The sequence below is a fragment of the Penicillium longicatenatum genome (assembly GCF_028827895.1).
Source record: "Penicillium longicatenatum strain IBT 33135 chromosome Unknown contig_7_segment0_segment0, whole genome shotgun sequence".
Classification (NCBI taxonomy): Eukaryota; Fungi; Ascomycota; class Eurotiomycetes; order Eurotiales; family Aspergillaceae; genus Penicillium; species Penicillium longicatenatum.
Window position 1 is genome coordinate 643,895 of NW_026643124.1, and position 14,511 is coordinate 658,405.

General features: G+C 49.0%; 5 protein-coding genes across 5 annotated transcripts; 3 read left to right on the plus strand and 2 right to left on the minus strand.

The window, feature by feature from the left end:
• Positions 1-477: 477 nt before the first annotated feature.
• N7484_010518 (2-hydroxy-palmitic acid dioxygenase MPO1) lies at positions 478-1,249 on the minus strand (the record flags this gene model as incomplete). Its single annotated transcript, XM_057120905.1, has 4 exons — positions 478-942; positions 1,025-1,084; positions 1,137-1,160; positions 1,217-1,249. 4 exons carry the CDS (start codon positions 1,247-1,249, stop codon positions 478-480), a joined length of 582 nt encoding a protein of 193 aa, XP_056966659.1.
• Positions 1,250-2,565: 1,316 nt separating this feature from the next.
• On the plus strand, positions 2,566-3,279 carry N7484_010519 (DNA-directed RNA polymerase II subunit RPB7; the record flags this gene model as incomplete). Its single annotated transcript, XM_057120906.1, has 4 exons — positions 2,566-2,814; positions 2,908-2,988; positions 3,038-3,207; positions 3,270-3,279. 4 exons carry the CDS (start codon positions 2,566-2,568, stop codon positions 3,277-3,279), a joined length of 510 nt encoding a protein of 169 aa, XP_056966660.1.
• Positions 3,280-4,128: 849 nt separating this feature from the next.
• On the plus strand, positions 4,129-5,893 carry N7484_010520 (uncharacterized protein; the record flags this gene model as incomplete). The annotated part of the gene is made up of 2 exons (XM_057120907.1): positions 4,129-4,440; positions 4,496-5,893. The coding sequence occupies 2 exons, from the start codon at positions 4,129-4,131 to the stop codon at positions 5,891-5,893; spliced, it is 1,710 nt and encodes a 569-aa protein (XP_056966661.1).
• An 803-nt stretch (positions 5,894-6,696) lies between these two features.
• Positions 6,697-6,993, minus strand: N7484_010521 (uncharacterized protein; the record flags this gene model as incomplete). Its single annotated transcript, XM_057120908.1, has 1 exon — positions 6,697-6,993. The coding sequence occupies one exon, from the start codon at positions 6,991-6,993 to the stop codon at positions 6,697-6,699; it is 297 nt and encodes a 98-aa protein (XP_056966662.1).
• A 2,795-nt stretch (positions 6,994-9,788) lies between these two features.
• N7484_010522 (uncharacterized protein) lies at positions 9,789-14,447 on the plus strand (the record flags this gene model as incomplete). Its single annotated transcript, XM_057120909.1, has 7 exons — positions 9,789-9,907; positions 9,987-10,395; positions 10,449-12,197; positions 12,269-12,539; positions 13,242-13,383; positions 13,482-13,841; positions 13,895-14,447. The coding sequence occupies 7 exons, from the start codon at positions 9,789-9,791 to the stop codon at positions 14,445-14,447; spliced, it is 3,603 nt and encodes a 1,200-aa protein (XP_056966663.1).
• Between the last annotated feature and the right edge of the window lie 64 nt (positions 14,448-14,511).

Consider the following 14,511-nt stretch of genomic DNA (forward strand, 5'->3'; position numbering starts at 1 on the left):
ACGGGCCAGCCGCTTCCCGTTTTTTTCTCTTCGGGTCGCCGGAATCCTTGGTCAGGTGTGTGGCTTAGGTAATGGGTTTCGTCACGGCAACCGGTTAGTAAATAGTATGGGGTGCTAACGCCTTGGAGTAAGTAAACAGTGTATACAGCTATATATCCAGTGTAAAATGTGCACTGTATATCTGCACCGTCACCCAAAGCTGGCACTAATTCCATGGTCCTAGGGACAAATCTATATGGGGAGTTACTACCTCTTCCAGGGCCTAGGTAACATTATGAACCCCTTCCGAAATGACATCAACCTTCCCCAATTTCCATTTACACGCAAGCATAAGACATCTGGATATCATCGGATTTGCATAATCCGTAGTCTACGATGACACTCATCAGAGGCATGGTTTCCCAAGGACTAGTCCCGAAACCAATCAAACATCACACCCGACTGCTCCTCAAAGTACAAACCATATGATCCATGACCTTATTCCGCTTCCTTGCCTTTCTTCTGCTTTTTCTCCTTGCGGATCTTCTCGATCTCAACCTCGACATTCTTGTCCATCCGCTGCTTCAGCTCTCGCCGATACCCAAAGAAGAACAGAATCTCCATCCACACGAACAGCGGTGCCAGCAACAGCGCCTGGACCAAGTTATCCAGCAACGCCGGAGCCCGTCCCTCGAACTTGCCGTGTCCCACAAACTGTGCTAGCCATGACACGATATGAATACCTACTGCGTAGTAGTTTACGACCATTCCGTAGCTTCCGAGGAGGTAGTTCCCGCATGCCGCGGACCCAATCACCAGCGGTGCGATCAGGCCGCCTGCGACCGGTTCGAGAAGGACATAGAATATCGCGTAAATGAAGGCAGCGATTGTTCCAAGATTTGGAGGGAGGTATTCGACACTCAGGAGATCTGGAACGTTGAAAAGCGATGGGCTGTTGCAACCCTGTTCAGATCGGATATCGAGTTAGTTCGTATTCATTACGAGGTCGCGTTGGAGGAATATTGCAGAGGGGGAAAACACGTACCAGAGCAATACCTGTGAACAACAGGATCGGAACACAGGTTATGTGAATTGCCACGTTCACCTAGATAGTAATGAGCCCACGCCTTCGGTTGTCCAATAATAAGATGCCTTACCGGGTTGCTGTGGTAAGCTCCATACTGAGAAATTCGGTCAGTATCATGATAAAAAATATTTCTGATCTGAGTGGACTCACGAAGAGCAACTGCTTCTCCAGATTCAGCGCCATCCTGGGGTGGTCGCCAGATTATACGAGGGCGGGGTGGTGCTGGGAACGAAATGTTGGGGAAGCTCTATCATCAGCTAAACGTGGGCGCTGAGTGGTGCCATGTGTTTGAGCCGAGGTGCTCCAATGGAGCTGTTTCTGTACGGTATTGTTGGAATTAAAATGTAACTAAGAGTGGTAATTCTCTGTACTGTTTTGAAATCACTTTACAATATCTGTGTAATTCATAAATCATTCTCATTAAAATATAACGCTCAAGTGCTCGAATAATGCTAGCCTATATAGGAGATTAGTTGTTGACTTTTAGATCAGTATGTACCAGGTACGGCACAGGATGCTCTTTAGATGACGATAAAAGATGATTTACAAATCTGCATGGGTACAATCCAACTATAGCAATATGCATGTCCATAAAGATTTTTGCAACTAACTTACGCAATATTTGAATTCTACCAATGACCAAATGAGATGTAGTTGTGGTGTTAATATTGCTTGATATCTGCTCAACTTTGAAAGTGCCAGCTTACTTCAAAGCTGAAGGTCGGTCTTAAAAAACATTGCCCAGAAGTGAATATTGCCTATACGTATTGACTGGATAGGCATATGTATAGGTATGTATACACAAAGTTTATGTTGATTTAGGAAGACGTGCAATGCTATTATACGACTGGGTTCTATATTGGAATGTTGGTTTGTCTGTTTGCTTTCTAGCCGTTATATATTTTTCAAGCAATCCTGGACCTTATGTTGGAACCCACTGATGCCACCTATCTCAATTATGATATCCTCTTGATAATAAAATCAAGGCAAATTAGTTAGGATTGAGCTTCGCACGGAAATCCAGCGCAATCTCAATTGATAATACTATCTGGTGTCGCATGTTTTGGAGCAAGTGAACCGACTAAATCCACAGCTGAAGGTCACATGATCCAACTCCAAATTAGACCTGGACCTGCCCGCCATGAACCCGGAGACAAATTGTCAGCAGCTCCAGCGTGCCCGCAGTATTGCGATCTGCCTTCATATCTCAGGCAGACTCAGCACCTGCTTATCTCTACCCGCCCACTCCTTTAGGCGCATCTTTTCCTACCTTTACACCATCTTCGGGCCATGGTAGCAGACTCATTGACACTCAACCTCGATTGAAATCATCGCATTGTCTTGCGCAAAGTCACAGCACCGTTTTAAACCCCTTCCCGCCTCATTAATTTGTTCGCGAGCAGTGTCACAGCCCATCCTTAAGATCAACAATCGCGAAGCGTCGAATCCCCTCACCACCGAGACCACAAATTGAGCTGGCTTGGTGAGCTTCCGCAAACATGTTCTTCCTCAAAGAAGAGGCCAAGGTGATCACCTTGCACCCTTCTTACTTCGGACCCAATATGCGCGAGTACCTAATTACCCGACTCAACGAGGAGGAGGAAGGTCGGTGTACGGGAGATCACTTCGTGATCTGTGTGATGGATATGGTCGACATTGGCGAGGGCCGAGTCATACCCTCCAGCGGCCACGCTGAATACACAATCAAGTATCGCGCAATTATCTGGAAACCATTCCGGGGAGAGACAGTATGTGCATGAGATTGAGACATGGACCAGTCCAGACTTGGGTCAAGCTCTGGCTTTACGAATTCAATCTTTGGCTGACATCAACATAATCAGGTCGACGCTATTGTCACCTCCGTGAAGCCCACGGGCATTTTCACACTGGCCGGTCCCTTATCTGTCTTCATTGCACGAAAAGTATGGACTTATGCATGGCCTTGAAGACTATGACTAACCTGCATCTTAGAACATTCCCTCCGACATCAAGTGGGAACCAAACACCGTTCCTCCACAATACACTGACCACGCAGATCAAGTGATCGAGAAAGGTACTAGTTTGCGACTCAAGATTCTTGGTGTGAAGCCCGACGTGGCTGCGATCAATGCGATTGGCACTATCAAGGAGGATTATCTTGGGTAAGTGGGCTCACTTTTGCTCCAATGATTCACATGCTTATATTTAATTTTTCTTATTACAGGCCCCTGTAATGAGAAACGAGCCGCACCACATACCCACTATCTGTCAACCCTTTTTATGACTATACTTCAGATGGCGTTTATCCCTATCACAGAACAAAAAGAGAGATCTGGCGAATAGGCGCTCCAATGTTTTGAATACATGCATTGCAACTATGCCAATTTGTGCAAGTAGGTTTGAATTTAACCTAGCGAGGGTCCCATAAGCAGACAACCTAAAAGACCACTTGAGCAGGGTTGTAGCTGAAGATTCTCTCCGTCTCCAGCTAAGAGCAACAGCGAGAAACGAGTGCTTTCGAATACAATGTCATTGTTCGAATGACCTAGACATGTACAATTACTGAAGAAATTACCGAATCGAATTTACGCATTTCGTGTGAACTCTATACGTATCAGGCATGAGTTGCCGGAGAGACGCGGGCTCCAAAACCGTGGCTCCGACTGGGGCTCTCCCGCGGCCAGGTGAAACACTGGCGTGTTTTTTCTTGGTTCCCCGTGCGCGTGCTTTTATTTACTGGATGACTTTGATCGGCCAGGTACCATCTACCAGTCAATAGTATGGCAGTTTCTATGGTTTCCTAGGTACCTGGTACCCCCGATCATCGAGCTCTTCGGACGCGTACATGCGTAGATGCTGAACAAACAATGGCCATCCCGGTGGATCAGAGTCCCTTGCAGTGTGATTCTTTCTATCCTTTAGTCTCGGCCTTTGGCGACATAGCCGTAATCTCCCACCAGGTGCCCCCTCGGCTGGTCTCAATTTCCCCCTGATACCTTCCCCCATCCTTCCTTTGCTACAATACCATCTTTCCACGTTTCCCTTGCGTCGTGAAAAACTACTTGGGGTACCACTGGTTGACCATGAGTTATTTCCGCACTGAGTATCGCAAGTTCCTTGCGGACCCTAAATCCGCCAATGTCGCCGCCAATATCTCGTTGATCTATGTCACCTCAACCACCAAATTCGAGGGCAGTGATTCGGTACTGACCCATCTGTCGCGCCAATCGTCCATTGTCAAGAAAAAGGCAGAGGATATCATCAATGCGATTGAATCTTCGGATTCATTGGTGTTAGATATCGAGACAACACTCGAGTTCCTCGAGAACGGTGGGGCTTATCTCCCCTCGTTGAGTGAGGACTACCTGGCCGACCGCGTCGTGACCATCCCCACGGTAAATTCCCCGAGATCCCCATGACCTGCAGCAGTGCTAATGCAGCTTCCTACAGCTCCACATCGTCCGCTGGAACGCCCAACATGAGATTCAACAGGTCCGCATCTACTGGGACCAGGGCTCGCTCTTGAAGGAGGTGGAAATGATCGGCGCGCGCAGTCGACACTGGCCCATTCGCAGCGGCTTAGAGCATATCCGTTTGTTGCGATCGGCTGCGAATGCGCAACCAGCTCCGTCTTTGCCTCCATCCCAGGGTGACTTTAAGGAACCTCCCGCGCGACCTGGCTCCCCCGGCAAGCGACACATCAGGGACCCCTATGGCGCTGGCTCCCTTGCCAACCTCCTCTCCCCCGGTAAGGACACGGACGAGAACGAACGTCCTCCGCGACCATCCTCCCCCGGCAAGAAACACACCAGAGATCCTTATGGGGCTGGCTCCTTGTCCGAGCTTCTGTCGCCTAGCAAGGCCCCCGCTGCCCGCGTCCTCCCTTATGCGCCATCATCTGCGAAACCCCCCGCGCGCAACCTGTCCGATATTTTCATTGACGAGGAGGCTCCTCCCACACCCTCGAAGGCCGAGCGAGTGATTGCGCCCAAGGGCGGTCCTCGCAAACCCCGAGACGAAGATAATCTGGACCAAGACCGCGCCCCATACAGGAGCAACCCTAAGAGGTTCAACCACTTCGAGATTGGTGGTGACAACGCTGATCTGGAGGTTCCCGAGAGAGGGCCCAAGGGCAGTGTTGGCAACCCCCAGGAGAGCCGAGATGATCTCAATCTGGACCAAACCCGTGCTCCATATAAGAGCAACCCCACGAGGTTCAACCACTTCGAGATTGGTGCCGCTGACGCCGATTTGGAGAAGCCCGAGGAGCCCAAGCGTGTAAAGCCGCGCAACCAGCCCCAGTGGGATTTCGGTGACGTTGCCACTCCGCAAAAGGCCCCCCCTGTCCCTGTTGGACTCAGCGAGCAAGACCGCAACTTTGGCTGCAGTGACGAGGCGAGTGCACCGACACCGCCCGTCCGCCAACATGTGAACAAGCCCCGTCGAGACGCGGATGTGCACTTCCAGATGAACGAGGACGCCGAAGAGGATGATGGCCGCATTATCAGCTCCTACCAGAGCCGCGGCCAGGGTCTGTACGAAAACCGCCTATTCGACGGAGGCGAACAAGAGTCTAAGGGCTCGGCGCCCTTGTCGCAGCTGAGCAACAACTCAAACAGACAGAAGAGCTCCGACGTGCACTGGGCGATGGGTGATATCTCCCCTGCTGTCTCCAACAAAGACAATAAGAAGGTCTCCGTTCCCGAGGATCGTCTTAAGTCGGTTAAAATGATGGAGTCTTCATGGGATAATTATGATAAATCTCCTGAGCCCGTTCGCACCGCGACATCACTGCGCAACCCCAGCCGCCACAACCAGCCGTCCTGGACCCTTGGCGCTGACGAGTAGACAACTTTCCAGGCGAGGACGATCAGGGGGTAATTTCGCTCAAGAGCCCCTGATCTGTCCAGATCGCACGAGACTCACGTCCATGTCCTTCTAATTCAGCTGTATGAACACACGGCCGATTATCTTAACCACGAGCTATGTGTACTGATACCCACTAAAACAAGCAAAAACAATCAAGGCCGAGGACGCTACAAGCTGGCTACAGCATACCACCATTGGCTCCGTTAATGGAGGTAATGCTGCAACTTGTGATTGGTGTTGGAGGCTTCTGTCCTGTTGTGTCCTTGATATTCACCTTGCGTTTTATTTGTCACTTTTTACCTTTTTTCTTCTTTTTCACCCTTTATTTCTTCAAGGTTCCGCCGGGCGTGTACCTTATTTTTGTCTTATTTTCTGTGTACTTTGCTATTGCTTTTCATTTTATTGTAAAAGATTACCACTATGCGCGGGAGGTTGGCTTATCGTGCAATTGATAAATTGACCATGATTAGACTAGGTCAGGCTTCAATGTGCGGAGTATGATCTGGCGAGCCGTCTCCTTGTTTTAAATTAAATGGCTAGAAAGTTTCAGAGTATACGTACATCGTATTTGCAAACCTTGGAATTGATCGTACCGCCGCCAGGCTTGACGATTCCAAGGGTTGTAAGATTGTCACTGTCATTGTTTGAGGTTGCTTATGCCTGCAAGCCTGAGCTGCGTTTCGTTTTCTTGCAGCTCCAGGGAAAGAGAATTCATGATATTCCGAATCATACGGCCAAGGTGATAAGAAAGAAAAAAAAAAATTAACCATCAGTCGAGAAATTCAACATGTTTGTACTCGTTTCGCCACTCCAATATCAAAGTCCTCGTGGCGACAGTCCATACTATGTCGATCAAACTGATCGTGAGACTGATCAGTCTTGCTGGAGTTAGGAAGCTCGGATTGACTCTTGGTGCGATGGGCCGCTTCCTCCTGCCCTTGTTTCCGCCAGCTTATATCTGAGCTCCTCTCGGCATCTCTGGTGGGCGGCGAGTCATCGGCCATATTGCTATCTTCAATTATGTCCATTGCCTCCAATGATACAGCAGACCGTGAGCTGACCGAATCGGCATCGTGCATCGATGATATGTCAATGGGATATTCTTTTGTGGTGTTGTCAGAGGATTCTCCCTTGTTCTGACATCGACGTTAGACACCGTAATTGTATCGAGATGCGGATAACGCAGGAGTTTCTTACCAGCAAAGCATGAATTCGCTTAGATATGCGTTCGGGAACAACATTTTCGACTTCCTTGAGCACATGTTCATATTCTCGTAGTCTTTGCGACAAACCACGGATCTGTCTATAGAGCAAGATGTCAGTTCCAGCGTATCGTTCGAGCGGGCCAAAACAAGGGGATCTACCACAAAATTAATGATAGTGCTTACTGCTTTGTCCTCTCACGGAATGACAGTGGATATACACATATAGCTTTTAACTCGTCGCATTGTCTGCAAACTGGACTATCGCCACTGCATTTTGTTTTTCGCAAGCGACAGGATTCGCATGCCCGAGATACTCGTCCAGAATTTCTGGGCACAACGCCAGTTCGATGCCGAGGAATTGCGACCTTTGTGTTTTCAGTAGGTATCGGTTGATCTATTGCGATGTTTTCGAGTATTTCGGAACCAGATGACCCTCTTTTGATCTGTATGTAAGGGCGCGTGGAAGCCATAGAGGAGGCTCCTCGAGAGCTGGACTCCGAAATACCTGACGATTGTGAGAATCTGGGAGCCATTCTATACGGCTTGAAAAATGACCTTACAGCAGCTGCAGTTGTATGAGCAGCGAAGGTGAACGATGAAACTGAAGATGCTGGTCCCGGAAATGCCCAGAGAAGGCAGGGAAGACGACAAGGATGTAGTGCTTCGTCACACATGCATTTAGTATCAAAGAGGTGTTATGCTCATCAGACTTCGATGATTAAATTTATATGTAATTTAAAGTTCAAGAACTAGGACTTATACCAGGTTCGGGTAGAGAAATTGACTTCATAGGTGGTTGGTCATCCGAGATAATCAGGTTTCGGGCACGTACGATACCTGCACCATGGGCAGTATAATGACGCGAACGTGAATAAGAAATTCTATTTTCTACTTCATGCTTTCCCGAATCTGAGCAGTCTGCTGAGACGAATGAATTTATTATCTTGGTGAAACACGGCAGGTGGTTCACGAACAAGATCGACGGTTCCGCGTTAGTGATACGAGATTGGTGCTCGGCATCGCAAACCTGCAGATACCTGCCAAGTTCGTTGGAATGCTAGCGAATTCTGGGTTTTCAGGGATAGCAAATGGAGTCCTCTTGGCAGAGCATAATCTAAAAGCGCATTTAATGAGATATGTACCACAAGCTTGTCCCAAGGGCCATGGTGTTCGTTACTTATGCTGCACCGCTTCGTATAAGGCTCCGGAAAAACCATGAGCCACTACCCCAGTCTTCTAGCTGCTCTTTGCCTTCGTCAGTTGGGATACCTCAAACAAGCGTGACTCGATCAGCAGAATTTCAAATTGCAAAGTCTCCTTTCAGGTGCCTGGGATCTTAGTGATGTATTTTCAAGCTAGACCGAACTGTTCACGAGCATGAGCGATCGGGCCATTGGGTAGAAGAGCTGCCATGTTCTACATATAGAGCACCTTTTGACAAAATAGGTGATTGGATGTGCCGAGAGAGTATGATGTTAGTGATCTTAGTTACCGTTGTGGAGAGAATAGCCCGAATGGTGCGAGTACTTAGAGCTATATCTCTCTAGTATATCGAAGGCTCCAATAGCATGACGTGTTGCGCATGGTTGAAGCTGGTTCAGCCATATTCTCTTATAGGTCCAGGTCCATCAGTCAGTAGGGTGTCGGATGCTTGTAGACTTCGTAATGAATGGCTGCAGTCATACCCTAAATATCAAGCTGACAGGCTACACTCCACGTAATATATCTGCAGGTCTAGACGGTAACTTATCCGCTGAGATGACTCACAAGGACCTGGAGACCAATCATAATCCACGGAGCCTGGATAGGAACCTTAATAGTCGTAAGAGGAGGGGGTGCCTGCGATGATCCTACGAAGAAAGTCCGGAGTCTTATTAGTTCATCTCAAATAGGGAAAAGACTTACTAGCGCCGATAATATACCCAAGGTCAAGCATTGTACAGTAAGAAAAATGCATCCCCGTTAAAGGCCCGATCGCATCCCGCCGAGATCATCATGGCGATAAGACCCAAACCCGGAGATAACTTTGCGACCGATAAATCATCCTTTAACATTCCTCTAAACTCTCTACTCTCTTCTCTTCAACAGACGGTCAAGGGGAATAGTAGCTGCCTTGCGCCATCCCAGTCAACTTCTTATCGGTCTTCCTAAAGCTTTATTAGCCCCCAACGCCTCGGATCCTACCCGAGTCTCGACTCTCGTCACCACACCCCTCTGAAACCAGACCCAGAGCTTCGGGCACCGCCATTTCCTACAAGTGACCGCGAAAGTCGAGATCGGCACAAGCAAATTAATCACACCGATCTTTGCGCATCTATTTGATCAGCAATAGCCGCCTTTGTGCGCCTTTGCGGCCAACCAACGAGATCAGCCCACTAGTAGCGCGATACTACGCAGTCGCAACCGTCAGGGGGCAGAAAGGGTGCTTTCAGTTACCCCGCCAGCTTTATCAATCCCACGAGGCTCCTCGCGCAAAGCTTCGACGTTCATCCGATTCTGTTCAACAGGGATACTCTGGGCGTTGCAGATTCGACTCCTTCAGAGAGGAGGCCATCGCAGCTGTCTCCGAGTCAACGTCAAATACTCAAGCAAGAGATCGTGGCTCGTGAGTGAAATATCTGAAACACCATATACCACACCACCTAGACCGAAATTCTCAAAACCGCACAATGTCGCCCACGCCGCCCTCTACAACCCCGTCGAGCGGAAGCGCTCACTCGCCCGACTTCAGAATCATCCGCAAACGCAATCGAGTCCCGCTTTCGTGCGCGCCTTGCCGCCACAGGAAGTAAGCAGCTGGAAAACCGGCATCCGATGGCCATTATACCCGAAATCCTGTACTGTGCTAATCGACGCTTTACTGCTAGGTTAAAATGCAATCGCTCCAACCCGTGCGAAAATTGTGTCAAAAGAGGCGATGCGCATTCCTGCTCATATGCACAAGTGAATACCCGGAAGAAGAACCTTCAACAACAGACAACGCCGACCTCACCAGATGATATGCAAAATCGTATTGACCGGCTGGAGGGCCTGGTCTTGTCGTTGATGACGAATGGTGCGCAGTCGGCGGGCCCTGCGGCTGCCATGGCTACAATATCTGGAGATAGTAGTGCGGGGTCTACGGGACTCTCTCATGAGCTGGAACTTGATGATGGTATCCATGGTGCAGAGGAGAGTGATACGGAGCAGGTGACGAAGTCGTTTGGTGTGATGAAAATGGACAATAACAAGTCCTACTACATCAGCGATGCACACTGGGCCTCTGTATTAAATGATGTAAGTCTTGCTTGGTTCCAGGGAAGATTTTCATGTCTGATAATTTTGGATAGATCACCGAGGTACGGAATTTCTATACAACACATAAGAAACAGTTTGAGGAACAAGCAGAAAAGCTCAAGGCATCTCGTCCAGAGACCGATGTTCCTGGGTCAACGCTGCTATTCGGGGTGATGAAACCCCTCAGCCGACCAGAGATTCTGTCTTCTTTGCCTTCCAAATATATGACCGACCTCCTTGTTGCTCGTTACTTCAACAGCTATGATCCTGCTACACATATCCTTCATGGCCCGACATTCCAGTCCCAATACAACAGGCACTGGGAGGACACTTCTCGAACTGAAATTGTGTGGATCGCGATGCTATTTGCAATGATGAGATTGGCCATGCTCTCATATTACAGAGAAGGTGACGAGCCTCCTGAGTTCAGAGGCAAGGCTATGGACATGGCCAGCTCCTTCCGAAATTCAGTTGCAGAATGCCTGACTTTAGCGGATTACACAAAACCACATCCATATCTGATTGAAGCTCTAGTTTTCCATTTACATGGTGACTTCTCGCAGACCCGGGAAGCAGATGTGTCAGTGTGGGTTATGACAGGTGTGATTGCCCGTCTGGCGATGCGAATGGGATACCACCGAGATTCAAAAGTGTTCCCTAACATCACACCATTCCAGGGTGAGATGCGACGGCGGGTGTGGTCATTTGTCCGGGTAGCAGATGTGCTATTTTCGTTCCAAGTTGGCATGCCGAGTATGCTCCGGGCCGCCGACAGTGATACAGATCTGCCGCAGAATCTCTATGATGATGACTTTGACGAAGACTCCAAAGAACTGCCACAACCCCGACAGCTGAGCGAGCCAACACCGATTTCGTACCTGATAACCAAGGCTCGTCTGGTGTTTGCATTTGGACGTGTGAATGAGCATGCTTCATCCATCTCCAATGCTTCCTATGACAAAACCATGGAGCTTGATGCCGATCTTCGGCATGCTAGGGATTCAATTCCTGATCATCTGCGTCTCCGCCCGTTGGAAGACTGTCAGTTGGATCCGGTGCAACTGATCATGTCTCGCTATACAGTCAACATGGTCTACCACAAGGCACAGATTGTGCTACATAGACCGTATCTCGTTCGTGCACGCGAGAACCCCCGCTTTACCTACTCTCGACGAACTTGTATCGACTCAGCCATGGAGATGCTCAGAGTCCAGTCAATTCTTCACACAGAATCGCAGAGTGGACGTTTACGCGGTCGCCAGAACCTAGTCACATCCCTCAGCTCAGCAGACTTCCTCTTGGCTGCGTCAATTGCCAGTCTTGATCTGTACCATGGGAACACACTCCAAGCCTCGGGCCGACCATCCGGTGACACGTATACATGGGGCCATGAACGACGTGACGAGATGACTGCAGCAATCCAACGTTCGAAAGAAATCTGGGATGAGATGCGCGACAGGAGCATGGAGGCCTTCAAAGCCAGCAGTATCCTCGGGGTAATGCTTGGCAAGCTACATAGCAATCTGCCGGGGCTTGAGAATAGCACCGGAAACAACATTTTCGAGCCACAGGATGAGAAGCAGAATGCTGCTATGACGCTGGGTTTGTTGAGTAGTGGGATGAGTCCCATGAACACGGGTCTATCCCCTTTCTCGGATCCGGCCATGAGAATGACTGATTCGCCGATGCCTGCAGGCGTGGGCCTAGGTGCAGGCACCTCGGCTGAAATGCTGGGTGGGCCTCTTTCACCTTTCAGCAGCATGTTTGGCCAGATGCCGGACATGCAGGCCAATCTTGACTGGGTAAGTAAAGTTGAAATATAATGGCATGAAATGCACCGTTTTGAATTCCATTCGCTAACGTTCTGTTGCAGGAGGCTTGGGATACCTACATTCAGAACCCTAATTTTGGCGCTTCGAATCAGTTCTGGCCCATGGTGGATCCCTCAGGACAAACAGTACAACCTGCTGGATTGACACAGCCTCAAATTCCAAGTCCACTTGGGACATCACGAGCAGCGAATGGTATGCCGACTACGCAGAACGACATTGGCGCTGCTGGTCGGGTACCAAATATGTTCTCGCCACCAAACGGCGAGAGCAATGGCTCCTCTGCGACGGGGTTTACACCCATGTCTCAGCCAGGTAGCTCTGGCCGGAGCCAAGGATCAATTTAGTACATCTAAATGATCCTCTTTCAAGTTATATTCGAATTGAGTTTCTTTTTGATCTCCCCTCTTCCTATTCTCCTTGTTTGTACCTGGAGATCCTTTGGTGTATAAGATTGGGCTAGACTAGGCTGGATCTCTGATGTTCGTCTCTTTTGATACCGTGGGAACGTTAAACTGGATGGGAGGATTTGGTTGAAAAGTTAATGGTATGTACGAAGCACCAAGTACTAATTCGTTGGTTTGGTTTTACGAGTGCTGCAAGGTGCATTCTGATTTTCCTGTATGATAATTGGGATTCTGCTGTATTGAACTTCACTCTTTCAATAATCCTCCATGTCGACCGATTCTGTTTTCTCTGAGATGACTAGAATACACTGTAGTCATCCATATCTATCATTTCAGCGCTTACCTGTGCTGCCCACCAGTTGCCGACTGTTATCGGCACGTGACAAATCGCTCCCGAAACTTTTCGATACGCTCAACTCCGCGCGGAACTCCGATCTCTCCAAAATCAGATCTCGATCTTGGCTACATTTGTGCTAGAAAACCGGCGCTAGACCGGCAATACAAAATGTATGATTCACCTCAGTCTTGGAGTCCTGCCCTTGTGACAGTCCTGCAAATGCGCTGATCTCGGACTCTATTCCACGACAAGAACTAACATGACCACTCCCAGGCATTCACTCCGCCGAGCCTCGTCACGGCTCTTTACTCCCTCAGCATCTTCTTCTTCGGCCACATTGTATCAATTACGATGCGCAGACCCACTTCGATACATTCCCAACGTCTTGTCTCAACACCCATCTCTCTCCGCTCATGTGCGCTGGAACTCTACAAAGAAAGACCAACAACCATCAGAAAAACAATCTCCAAGGCGACCCGGAGGAAATCTCTCTAAGCTCGCTAAGAAACACAGCGCCCCTCTTACACCAGATGAGGAAGCTTTTACGAAAGGAGAGGCATTAGAGTATGACATCGATTACGACGACTTGTATGCGAGGTCCAAAGCCGCGGATCTGGAAGCACAAAAGGAAAGTGCGCAAGAGAAAAGGAGGTCGCGCCATAAATTGCTTGATGAAGAGATGAAGCAAGTTGACGCGGCCTCGGCTTCAAGAAAATCAACCAAGAACTACGAGATTAGCCCGCCATGCGAGACAGTCTACGTGGGCAATCTGTTCTTTGATATTGCAGCCGAGGACCTGAGGGCGCATTTCGAGCAATTCGGAACTGTGTTAAATACGACTATTGTGCATGATAATCGGGGGATAAGCAAAGGGTAAGCTATCTCCGTAATATGCACAAGCGAGTCTGGTACTGACAATCCTCCAGATTCGGCTACGTCCAGTTCGATACTATTGAAGAAGCTAAGCTCGCGGTCGAAAAACAACATATGAAAATCCTCGGTGGCCGTCCAGTTGTCCTACAGTACGCCCGCAGCGCTATTCAACACAGAACAATCGAACATGAACCCACCAACACACTCTTCATCGGCGGCATTCCCTACGAACTTACAGACCGTGATATCCAGGATTTGTTCAGTGATGTGCATAATACAGTCGATATCCGGGTTCCAGTAGATCGCCGCTCGGGTGTTCCGCGTGGCTTCGCCCATGCAGAGTTTATTGATGTTCAATCCGCGATGTGGGGCATGGAGGTGCTAGCTCGGAAGGCTCCGTATGGGCGGAAGTTGAAAGTGGAGTTTACGAACCGGAAGAAGGTGGGTATGATGCACTCGGGGCGGCTGCCGGCATTGTGGTCGAAGAGGGCAATGGAGAAAGAATCGATGGCCGAATCCGTTGAAAAGGCCATGGATCATTCCACAGAATCGGATGCTCCTGAAGCTGCTGATCGACAGCGTGCCAAAGACCCGAAGGTGGAGTAGCGTGATGTTCAAATATGTACTATAGTAGACTGTATAATACCACTCTGATTGTATATTGAATCAC